Below are 13,106 nucleotides of genomic sequence, written 5' to 3' on the forward strand. Positions count from 1 at the left end.
AGTTAGCAACAATATTTTAAAATTATAATAAANAAACTTATAACTCAATTTTTTTTTAACCCACAACTACGAAGCTCTCGGCCTGTATCTCACCTGATGGTAAGTGAGTAAGTGACGACCAGGCCGAAGGTGGAAGCGAGCTTCACCCGGAATCCTCAACCACGGAGGAACTGGCTGTCTTACCTCTAACTGCCGGAACACAATAATGCTGTTAACATTGTTGTTATGGCGACAGACTTAGGTAAGATGGTGGTAGCTAGCCAGGCGGACTTAAAACAAGCCCTACCACCAACCAAGCCGAACAGAAAAATCTGCCCTCTGCGTCTGAAGCAGGTGGTCTTACCACTAGACCACAGAGGCGGTTAATTATTTATTCTAAACTTCCCCGAAATAACACAATACGCAGCTAGGTAAGGACTCAATAAAAAATAATTATTCCAGGACTGAGCACTGAAATACCCGTAACACAAAATTGTAGACCTATAAATTCAATTAATATAGTACATAATAGTAAAGTAACGGTACCTAACTGTGTACCTAAAGTCGGGTCCACACGAGTGTAAAGCGTAATAGAATATATCGTGTTATGTAATGGAAATAGTATGGGCAGCACTTGACATGTAATGCTCGTAGTGCCGTCCACACGTAGAATTCGTGTAACATTACACGTAATCCTACATTACACATTACACCCGTCTGGACCCGGTTTAAGTAAGTTAGTAGATAACATTTCTTCTGACTAGAAAACAATGAAAATTTAGACAGTTGAAAAAGTGATGATGTGATTGGTTGAATTTCAATATGTTTCAACTAAAATGGGATGGGATGAGTTTATTGCGGCGCTTCTTCTCAGCACTTTCCAAATGTTTGTCTCGAAGCTCTAGGTAGGGCAAAAAAATAATGAGACATGTATAGGCTCCTTAAGAGCATTTGACGATTTGTAAGTACTAATTTAATTTGTCTAAACAAATAAAGATAATTTTGATTTTGATGGTATTTTATAAAATGAAATAACGTTCATGACTTTCATTTGCTACATTACAATTACATTTTGTTGCACATTACAACAACAACAAATTCAATATTCATCGTTTCTTCTCTCCTCTAGCAGACCGACGCCTACCTCCTAGACGAGCAGGGGCTGACCATCCCGCCTCCCCTCGACTACCCTCCGCCGAACTACGCGGTGTACGAAGGGGACCACGCGCGGACGCTGCCGCATCCTCACAGGCACAAAGATATTAGCGGACATAGTACGCTGGGACGAAGTGCTGGTGAGTTTTAATTTCATATCAAATCAGATAGTTTACGCCATTCTTGCGGCGGAGTTTTGGGCTGACGCTCTGTGTAGGTTTGTTGTAGACACGACAAGAAGAAGAAAATAGTTTATCAGTAGGTACATAGACACTTTCCAAGTCTGATACACTTTCCAAATATAGCTTGCTCTACCACCACTTCGGGACAACATATTATGGCCACTGTACTGTATAATACAAAAAAAATGTGGGCTGGTGCTAAAAAGTGGCGGAAGAAACTGAGGCCCATTTTCATCATCAATCCCTAATTAAAAATTATTTATTTAAATATTCTATAGCTGTTGGTTTCTATAAAATAAATAAATAAATATTAATCTTTAAGTAAACCCTATGATGACACAACAGGAATTTTGTTTTCATAGGGGTCACTTAAAAATTAGGGATTGAATGTGGGCAAACGGGCATTAGTCGCGCAGTGAAAGTTGAGGCAAACATGATACTCCTCACACTGGCGTAATATTTGCATGTGCAAAAGCACACAACATTAAAGTTCAAATATCGAATACACTAGCTACCTTGCTTTTACTAAATATTACTGATAACGAGCGCAAACGAGACAAAGCGCTTGTCAGGCTACACAAAACGTCAGCGCAACGAACGTATACAAATACAAATCTTTGCTTGTGTTGATTGTCTCAACTCTCGCTGCGCGGCCTATACTTTTCAACATACATTTTTATTACAAAAATCTTACATATTACAACACACCACAGTATATTTTTGCTTGACACCTGTCACTTGTATTAAACTAAGCTATTTTCCCAGGCAAACAAAACTACGTGCCCGCACCCAGCCCGATGCCTCCACTCGACGGGTCCTATTACAACATGGCGTCGGATAGATACTTGTCCTACCCGCCACTTATTGGGGAATTCTTGCAACAGGTGAGTTATTTGGCCTTTGTCATTATTTTCTGTTGTATATGAGGGTCTCAGCCTTTTTCAAAATATGATGGTAGCCTATAGGCGACCAATGATCATTGGTGCGATTGTCGGACTGCCGATTCTTGAGATGATACTACAAGCATAATTAAAAAAATCTTCTGAAAAAAGTCTTTATGAGGTCGACAGTCGACATTGTGACTGGACGTCCCACACTGCGTTTTCCGGTACGTGGCCTCCTCTCCAAAACCTCATAAAGATAACAGAAGAGATGCAGGCCGCTACCGGGCGATGTAAAAATTATTGGGGAAGGCCTGTTTAGCAGTGGATGTCTTATAGCTGAAGTGATGATGAAAAAAGACACATTTTGAATTACTACCCGTTTGCACTATCAGTGCGATTTGTTTCTAATTTGATATGATTTGTTTCTAATTCGATATGATTTGTTTCTAATTTGATATGATTTGTTTCTAATTTGATATGATTTGTTTCTAGTTTGATATGGTTTTTTTCTAATTCGATATGATTTGTTTCTAATTCGATATGATTTGTTACTAATTCGATATGATTTGTTTCTAATTTGATATGATTTGTTTCTAATTCGATATGATTTGTTTCTAATTTGATATGATTTGTTTCTAATTTGATATGATTTGTTTCTAATTCGATATGATTTGTTTCTAATTTGATATGATTTGTTTCTAATGTGATATGATTTGTTTCTAATTCGATATGATTTGTTGCTAATTCGATATGATTTGTTTCTAACTTGATATGATTTGTTTTAACAGCAAGCAGGACGCACCCCCACCCCGCCGCAGCAGTACGGGGCCCAGCCTCTGCCAAAGCCTCACCTCATGAACGGAGGAGTGCCGGGAGGGTCGCCCTCGCATATGGCCAGCCCACCGCATAATTATGGGCTTGATGGTAAGAAGAAACTTATTATTTTGAGCATATTGAGGATAAAAAAATTGAAGATTAAAATGCTAATGAACTTTAAGGCCCTTTTCACACGTCCCGGTTGCCGGCTAACCGGCGCGGAGAAGCGGTCGTGAAGTGTAGTAGTATGGGCATGCCGGATTAATTACGCCGGAACATGTGAAAGCTACGTACCATGCCCATACACTTCACCACCGGATACCCGGCGCCGGTTAGCCGGCAACCGGGACGTGTGAAAAGGGCCTTAATGTTAAAAAACAAAATAATTATGTAAAAAAACAACAACCTGAACCATTTTGAGAATACAACCTTTATTTGGGCAAATTTTTTGGTGTTTTTTTTACTTAATATTCTAAGATTTGACCTCCCATTGTGTTTGGCTAACCCTCTTCCCGACAACCTGTATACATCTTAAGAATAAAATAAAGCATTTTATCTTTATTTCTATTACTTTAAAGATAAAAGATGATAAGGAATCTTTAAGGTCATAACAGACTATCAATTCGGAAAAGGATCAACAACGTATCGCCTTTCGCGCGCTGTCAACCGCAACCGCAAAGAATACTCAAAATCAAAAATCAAAATCAAAAATATTTATTCAGTTTAGACCACAAGTGGCACTTATGAACGTCAATAGAAAATAATAAAAAAGAAAAAGGTAGCCCTTATGGGGCACTTTACATGTCTCCTTATCTTTTGGGCCCTACCAGCGCTTCGAGACAAACATATGGCAAGTGCTGAGAAGAAACGCCGGAACAAACTCAGTCACCACTCAGACACCACACTGACCGCCTCGAGTTGATATTACGATCCCTTTCCAAGTTGATAAGTGTGCTACACCCTTTATTCAGCACAACAAAAGTGTCTCTTAAAACATTCCTCTGAAACGTTCCTTTCTTTGCAGCACTAGACCGTCAGTCTTCCGGCGGCACGTTGCGGCGGCAGCGGCTGGACAAGATGGCGGTGCCGCCGCCTGACGTCACAGTCCTGCACCAGGGTAATTGCAATCAGGTAAATAAACCATTATTCTATTAAAATATTTTGTTATCCAAAAGTAAAAAAAATCCAATTACATTTTTGTTCGGAATCTAATATACATAATAATTAATTGTAATTTTGTTTCTTTTTCGTTATTTTTAGCGTAAAACTGAGTTTTATCCACTTCTTATTTTTCTATTCTTGTTTTTTTTTAATTTTTAAGTTATTATCAGCGTAAAACTGAGCTTTTTATAGATTTCTCACTTATTATTTGGTTTTATCTGAGTTGAATACTATTGAATTTTTTTTAATGATTAATTTTGACCATAGTTATCTTTTTTGCTATAGGATCAGCGTAACAAATAAAAAAAATTAAACATAATCTAACTCTTTTTTTTTTCTTTCAGCACCCTCAACTATCGCAGACACCTTCAATGGTAAAACAACCGCAGTCCATCTTAAAAGACCCGTCAAGGCACAAGTACGGCAACCAGTACGGGAGCCCTGTGTCTTCCAGCACCCCACAGAACAGCAACTCCAGTCAAATACTCACTGTCCAAAACCTCACTTCTGACGTGCCACAATACGGCACCATCAGGAAAGAAAACAAAAAACAAAACGTGACCATAGACGAATCGTACAACAAAAGGAGTGAAACCCACGTCGTTTAAGTGTTACAGTGTACATACTAGAAACAATTGTAGATAGAATCGAAATAATTCATGTGATACGAACGATATAACAGTGCAATTAGTTAGAAAGTGACTATTGAGTGATCAGCCCTGGACTGGACAGCGAATTGTAAGTAAGGGTGAGTTCACACTCAGAGTGAGTGACACTCGTTGAGTAAGTCACTCACTCACTCACTGTTATTGTAAATACCGTAGATAGTTGTTGACATTGAGTCACTGACTTTGCAACTCGTTATGAGTTTCACTCTTAACCCCTTAATAATAAAAGTTACACCCTAGTTGAACTCTGGCTCAAATTGACATTTAGTATAAAATGTCATTTTAATCCAGGGGTCATCTTAGGTGTAACTTTTTATTAATAAGGGGGATTGTGTAAATATAGCTAGTTAGTTATTAACAATGAGTCAAGGGTTCTCTCACTCAAGCTCACATGGTGTCAAATCTATGTTTAGTTGTACTTTTGCCTAAGTCAAAGGATGCTGAGATGTCGAACTAACTAGAAACTTAAAATTGGTAAGAAATTTTAAGATTGTAGAAAGTTTCTTACAAAATTGAACTGAGACGAACTCATTGTGTTTAAAGACTTTTAGTTAGCGAATGATTGTCATTCGGGTGTCCTAAAATTGTGTCAATATTTAGTTGTTTAATACGTGTATTGATAATTTAGATAGTCATGTTTTGACAATACAATGCAATGTTATTTGTGTGCAATTAGACTTTTAGTTACGTGTGATTGAATCGCCGAGTCACTCGAGTGACAGTCACTAATTCACTCACTCTGCGATTGAGTCGCTGAGTCACTCAAGTGACTGAGACGCCAAATCCCTCATTTTGCGATTGATTCGCCGAGTCACTCAAGTGACAGTTGCTAAGTCACTCATTGTGCGATTGATTCGCCAAGTCACTCGCTGGTCGCTGTGAGCCACTTACAGTTCGCGAGGTTATTGTTTGGGCTGAAGTCTGGTTGTACATTTCGACTGACTTATCATTATTATTATTAATAATTATAATTACATGTAATACGAGACATTACGTCCAAAAGACATGAAGGAAACACTCATGTCCAATCGAAGTAAATCATTTTAGAAATTATATTTAGATAATAATAATTATAAAATTTTATTATTAAAAATTATTTCTCCTTTTTGCTAAAAATAAATCGAACGATTCCCACGATGGATCTCTTTAAGTTTTTTCGATAGATTAATGATTGTTACGGAATGATTAAAGTTTCAATGTTTTAATGAATCATTATGAATGAAATGATAAAAATTATTGGGGAAATTTTGAATTATACCCGTCGGTTATAACCGTTTGTTTTAAGATTGTTCTTTGTAAAGGTTTAGATACATTTATTTTCTAAATGTTGGAATGCATTTGTTATTAAATATTCATTTAATCACACAAACTGCCAAATATTTAGATTCTTAATGTCGTTTGGAAGTTTCAATCTTTTCAATATTATAATAAAAGTTTTATAATGTTATTTATATTATTTACAGATTAATTAATATATTCATTTTTAACATAATGCAGGTAAAGTTTCGAAGAATAATGATAAATAGTGTTAACATAAATAAATAATAGAAATTCCAAATGACAATATTTGGATCTAAATAAAAAATAAAAATAAATGACATCACAATACATTGAAAAAAGACTTTTTTGAATTATTTTGTAATTGTTTTACAAGTACCTAGGTTTTTTCAGCATTTCAAACGAGTAGTGTGTAAATAATATAAAAATAATACTCAAAATGCGAACTGACAATAATTATTTAATTTTCCTTCATTTCATAATTTATACCCAGCTTAGTATGATTGTAAATAAATTCATGTAATTTTCTATTATATTAATAGCTTTTCTACTCCAAAATTTAATCGGTTTTAATACGAATACCAAAGTTTTATTAATTTTATTTTTAAGTTATTAAGCTACCTACTTAATATTTTATTTTCGTTTTTATTTTCATTTTCATGTCGAACTTGTAACACTTAATTATCATTGTCTATTGGCAATACACGAAATTGTATGATTTTCATTTATTATTTTGAAAAGACAAATTAATATTTTTCAAATATTTGAAAATCCATCCATTGATAAATACGATTTTATATTTACGGAAATGTTTTACTGTTACATTTCGAATTTAAATAAAAAATCTAATAATAATACTTTTGTTTTATTTTATCGCCTTTTGTTTCCTTTATTTTTTTGTTGAGATAATCCAATTATTAAAAACATATCAAGGATTCTAACGATTTTTTTCTTTTTTTGACTCAAAAAAGTGCCAAGTGTAGTGTTTTTTCCGCATAAAACTTAAAATTAGATAGAAAACGTTAGATGTGAAACGTCCTTTCTCATTCTACATTGTAATTGTAAGTTTAGTAAATTATTGAAACCGTGCCTTATAATTTTACGCCATTTTTGAGAGTAAAATATCACTTAATATTATTGCAAGAATAGTATAACATTACTCGAACGAACTTTCTAGGTACTAAGGTTTAAAAATAACTTTTTTTGGTAATAATAGTAGAGGCACAAGTCCAGCTGAAATTTTTGAGAAACTGCAAAATAATAATGCATTCAGTTAATCTTAAAAAAAATAAAACGCGTAAAAAAGACTGAAAAAAATTGTTTTAATAAATCTCGAGTCATAAACCAAAATTTTTTTTTATTAAAAAAAACAAGCTCTCCTAAATTTCAGGTGCCTCATTTGTAAAAATATACATTTACGATTTACGAAAAAAGTTTTGCTTAAAAAAATGTAAACTAATTTCGGCCTTAAGATGTTTTTGTTTTTGTTAAAAAAAAAAAACAAGAGCTTGTCATTTAGATTAAGAACTACTCGAACGTTCAAAAATATTGTCAATACGATAAGATACTTACATTAAATCACATTTTAATTAAGTGAGTCAATCTTAAAATGGCAGATGTAAAAAATCATTCATTATCATACGGTTCATTTTTTTACATTTTTTTTATTACATACGGATTTTTTTTAAATATTCATAGTTGAGATAATTATAGTTTCATATAATTTATTATTCATACAAACTAAATGTTATACGATTTTACCAGCGATTTCTAGTTATTTAATAAATGAATGTCTTAAGATTTAAATGAAAACGCTGGGCAAATCTCAATTAAACTATAACTCATTGTAAAATATACCCACTTGGTAACTAAATAAGGTTGTAAATTGTTCGATAATTCCGGATGTGACTTTGATATTACGTAATAAAGCTCATGATAATGTAATCGGCATAAATTGAATTAAAGCATACATGTTAAAATGCTTTGTTTGATTTAATTACTCTTTATTTTATTTTACTCCGAAATCTAAATCCAGCTCTGAAAAAAATATATTGAAGGTAACCCTATCTTGTAATACTGCAAAACCCTAGATTCCTCTCAAAAAATTTATAGCGACACAAAAAAGTAATTATTTTTTCCCCTTTGACATACAAAACCCTTAAAATAATTTAGCAAAATTCTCCCTCTTTTATTTTTTATATGTACCTATTGCGAACCCCTAAATTCCTCCTAAAAATAAATCAACACACAAAAAAGTAATAAAATTATGTTTTTCCTTCTGACGTAAGTACGAAACCCTTAAAATAATAAAATAAAAAACCTCTCATATACATATTAATTTTTTTTTCGAGGGTAGCTAAAAATTTTTAGCACGCTCCAACGGACGATGCCGCAAGCCGCCAGTCTGCCTGTGACCACGACAACCGTAACGTTGAATTGTGCGTGCTCATTTTATACGCGCGATGAGGAACCGTGACATTGGCGAAATCATGGTTCTCAAAACCAAGTCGTTCCAAAATAAAAGAAGAAGAAGAAATACACGCGTTGAGAACTGTGATTATTTTGTGACCTATTTTAATGAGTGCTATAGTTTTTATACTTAACAGTTGGCACCCCTGGCGATTGACCTTACCTAAAGGACCTTACTCAACAGTGGCGCCATCTTGATGAGTGCAAATGCGATAGTTCTCCTACCACTATAGCGCTCACAAGTTGGCGCCACTGTCTTCGCTACCAGCAAGTGACAGGACCTTACTCTACAGTGGCACTAACTGGTGAGCGCTAAAACGATAATGTATTATTGTAATGGAACGTGGAAGTTCAGTCTTAAAATATTTTTTTTATTCATTATCTGACGGTAGTTTCCTAAACCTTCAATGCAAACTTTTTGTAGGTAGTTCAGTTTTATGACATCTAGTTGTCAAAACGGCAGTGTCGTTGGTGTCGTGTTGTCCGTTGCGAGGCACGTCTCTCGCACATTTTATATTATTTTGTGTATTTTTGGACTTATGTAGGTAATTAGAAATAGTGAAATAATTTTAACAAATTGAGAGTGTGCTAGTTGAAATTAGTGAATTGTTAAGTGTAGTTAGTGATTCTGGTGTATGCTGCCTCGAGTATGGAGCGGTAGCAGAAGTGGTAAGTACCTTCTAAATAGTATCTTTTACATTGTGTATTTCCTCTGTGTTTACCGTAGTACTATCGGCCACATTGTTAACTATCCATTTCTGTTTTTGCTCTCGCTGTTATCAAATGGTGATTCTTTGCGATAGAACGAGACGACATAAGCGGCAATGGGTAGTTAACACTGTTGCCAATAGTACACGATATTTTGTTGATTCTAATTACTGTGAATTTTTTGCAAGATTCATGACGCCATCTTGCGATATTTCTAGAACGTTATTTCAATTAATTTTGTAGGATTTTAAACTTTCGCGTTCCATTTCAACTAAAATACTTAGTAAGACTGCCAGTCTGCTTGGGACCACGGCTGCATCATCGCAGCCAAAACATTAGGCCGTGAGTACATAATGTAACTCATTAATAAACGTCGCGTTAAGACCCGTGTCTTACTATTTTAATTGTGTAGGGTTAATCAATATACTTAAGTATCTTTACATTAGAACAATAATGATACGGGTTTGACCATATTTAATGCAAATAATGATATTTGAATATATGCTTTGCTATCTCTAATAAGTCAAGGCACAAATACGATGAAGTTTATAATTTAAAAACATTTCAAGCGAAAAAATAAGGCCCATTTTCTGCACGTACCTATCAATATCTACATAAATAATATACGAGGCTCATACAACCAGAGGTTAATCCTAAGGAAGGCTCGAGAGGGCCGGAGGACGACAGTCCCTCCAGGAACCCGTTCCCATTTCCCGATCAGATTAAAAATCGGTTAGCTCGCCGGCAATTTGTATGCCCCTGTGTACATTGTACGACGGTAATTTTTCGGGCCCTATTTAGAAAGTTGTGAGTTGTTTCTTTAGGTAAGTATTATATTTTTTGGGTCCTATTTAAGCTAGGGCAAGATTCGGAAGTGTGCTGTTTATTTTTTATAGAGATCTGTGACTCTGGGTGTTAAGCAGTCAATAAAAATTTAGATGATCTAGCAGACAAATACATTTTTTTCTGGCTGATTGATGATCAATCAGCCAGAAAGAAAGTTTTGGCTATGTGTTGATAGATCAATCATTGATCTATCAACACATAGCCAAAACTACTTATTTTGTATAAAAGCGGGATTTTTGAAACAATAAAATTTGCTAGCCATTAAGCTATGGAGTCAAACGGAAAATAATTCTTACGATGTGAATGTGATTCTGACCGACTACCCACGAATCGATTAAAAATCGGATTAACCATGGAAACACCACAACTTTCCCTCTCAGGGTCTCGTTATCGGGTATCTAGCATGTAAAAAGCTGACCCGTGACCGTCATATTGTTTCACATAAACAACTTTGCGATTGAGCTTTTGTACTGAGAGCAAAACAAAATAGGATATTCTTATTATTTAATAGGTCCTTTTAAAGGCACTTATACGGGTCTCTAAGGGCTATATTTCACCGGGACACCATGGCGGCGCAACCAGTCGCCGGCTACCAACAAAATGTATACAGCTCTACAGAGAGTTACTCACCTGGTGTCCGTTTGGTTGCGCAAACCCATTCCGGCTCCGCATGGATACAAAAATACATCAGGTTAGCGAAGTGACTTCACAAATTCTTATTTCCATACAAGTTTTGTGTTCGAATCCAGGTTATCTGATTGATTCTCAGTTTTTTGTGTAGATAAGTTCATCCATTTTTGTTATCCAATCCAAAGACTTTCTATGTAGGTATATTACTACTTGTTTACCACGTTTCAATCTGTAAACAACCTAGCACGAGTTATTCGAGTCCAGTGACACAGAATAAGTAATAGTACAGGTACAGAAGGATTACTCNACACGATGCGCCAAACACCCTGTATAACTCTCATTGAGAGCTGCATATTTGCGCCGCTTGGAGCACTCAGCCGAGGCCGCCGCCGCGCCAGCGGCAAGGGAGGTACCTCCTGTATGAGACGGAGCAAGCGTTCTTAAATTCAATACAAACTTTTTGTAGGTAGTTCAGTTTTATGACATCTAGTTGTCAAAACAGCAGTGTCGTGTTGTCCGTTGCGAGCAACGTCTGTCGCACAATTTTTATAATATTTCCTAATAGGTATGTTTTTTATAAAATATGATATGTCATTGAATATTTCGCGTATTTTTGGACTTATGTAATTGAAAATAGTGCAATGATTTTAACAAATTGAAACTTGAGTGTGTGCTAGTTAAAATTAGTGAAGTGCTATGTGCAGTTAGTGATTCTGGTGGAAGCCTCGAGAATGGAGCGGTGGCAGAAGTGGTAAGTACCTTCTAAATAGTATTTTTCATTGTATTTCCTCTGTCTTTACCGTTGTACTATCGGCCACATTGTTAACTATCCATTTCCATTTTTGCTCTCGCTCTCATTAAATGGTGATTCTTTGCGATAGAACGAGATGACATAACCGGCAATGGGTAGGTAGTTAACACTATTGCCGATAGTACATAATATTTTGTTGATTTTTATTGCTGTCAATTTTTCTCAAGATAAGTAGGTACATGACGCCAACTTGGGATATTTCTAGGAGTTATTTCAATTGATTGTGTACGGTAAGTAATCAATATTACGAATACCTTTAATTAGAACAGATAGGTAATGATACGGATTTGACCATAAATGCTACGCTATCTTTAATAAGTCAAGGCACAAATACGATAAACTTCATAATTTAAAAACATTATAAGGGACAAAATAAGACCAATTTTCGGCACGTATCGTATCCCATACTATAATATCTACATAAATAATATACGAGGCTCATACAACCAGAGATTAATCCTAAGGAGGGCTCAAGAGGGCCGGAGGACGCCAGTCCCTCCAGGAACCCGTTCCCATTTCCCGATCAGATTAAAAATCGGTTAGCTCGCCGGCAATTTGTATGCCCCTGTGTACATTGTACGACGGTAATTTTTCGGGCCCTATTTAGGAAGATGTGAGTTGTTTCTTTAGGTAAGTATTTTATTTTTCGGGTCCTATTTAAGCTAGGGCAAGATTCGGAAGTGTGCTGTTTATTTTTTATAGAGATCTGTGACTCTGGGTGTTAAGCAGTCAATAAAAATTGAGATGATCTAGCAGAAAAATACATTTTTTTCTGGCTGATTGATCTATCAACACATAGCCAAAACTACTTATTTTGTATAAAAGCGGGATTTTTGAAACAATAAAATTTGCTAGCCATTAAGCTATCGGAAAATAATTCTTACGATGCGAATGTGATTCTGACCGACTACCCACGAATCGATTAAAAATTGGATTAACCATGGAAACACCACAACCTCCCCTCTGGGGGCCTCGTTATCGGGTATCTAGCATGTAAAAAGCTGACCCGTGACCGTCATATTGTTTCACATAAAGAACTTTGAGAGACTGAGCTTTTGTACTGAGAGCAGAACAAAATGGGATATTAATATTCTTTAATACGTCCTTTTAAAGGCACTTTATACGGATCTTTAAATTCATACATTTCTTTTTATCCACAACGAGGAAGCTCTTGGCCTGTATCTCACCTGATGGTAAGTGATGATCAGGCCGAAGGTGGATGCGAGCTTCACCCGGAATCCTCAACCACAGAGGAACTGGCTATCTTACCTCTAACTGCCGGAACACAACAAATGCTGTTAACATTGTTGTTATGGCGACATACTTAGGTAAGATGGTGGTAGCTAGCCAGGCGGACTTGGAACAAGCCCTACCACCAACCAAACCGAACAGAAAATTCTGCCCACTGGGAATCGAACCCGGGACCTCTGCGTCTGAAGCAGGTGGTTTAACCACTAGACCACAGAGGCGGTTAAATATATTATGTTGAAGCCACGATAGCCGAACGGTGAAGTGGTCG

General features: G+C 35.8%; 1 protein-coding gene across 1 annotated transcript in view; it reads left to right on the forward strand.

Annotated features, from left to right (window-relative positions):
- LOC114354619 (nephrin-like) overlaps nucleotides 1-6,208 on the forward strand; it is a 78,077-nt gene extending 71,869 nt beyond the window's left edge. Inside the window, exons 20-25 of the mRNA XM_028307104.1 lie at nucleotides 442-461; nucleotides 1,109-1,274; nucleotides 2,082-2,200; nucleotides 2,989-3,124; nucleotides 4,041-4,147; nucleotides 4,522-6,208. Of these exons, the coding sequence (XP_028162905.1) occupies nucleotides 442-461; nucleotides 1,109-1,274; nucleotides 2,082-2,200; nucleotides 2,989-3,124; nucleotides 4,041-4,147; nucleotides 4,522-4,785 (812 nt within the window). The 3' untranslated portion in view covers nucleotides 4,786-6,208. The remainder of the gene's footprint in view (nucleotides 1-441; nucleotides 462-1,108; nucleotides 1,275-2,081; nucleotides 2,201-2,988; nucleotides 3,125-4,040; nucleotides 4,148-4,521) is intronic.
- Nucleotides 6,209-13,106: the final 6,898 nt, after the last annotated feature.

Source organism: Ostrinia furnacalis, unplaced genomic scaffold (genome assembly GCF_004193835.3).
Source record: "Ostrinia furnacalis isolate ACB-3 unplaced genomic scaffold, ASM419383v2 OfSCF2094, whole genome shotgun sequence".
Lineage (NCBI taxonomy): Eukaryota > Metazoa > Arthropoda > Insecta > Lepidoptera > Crambidae > Ostrinia > Ostrinia furnacalis.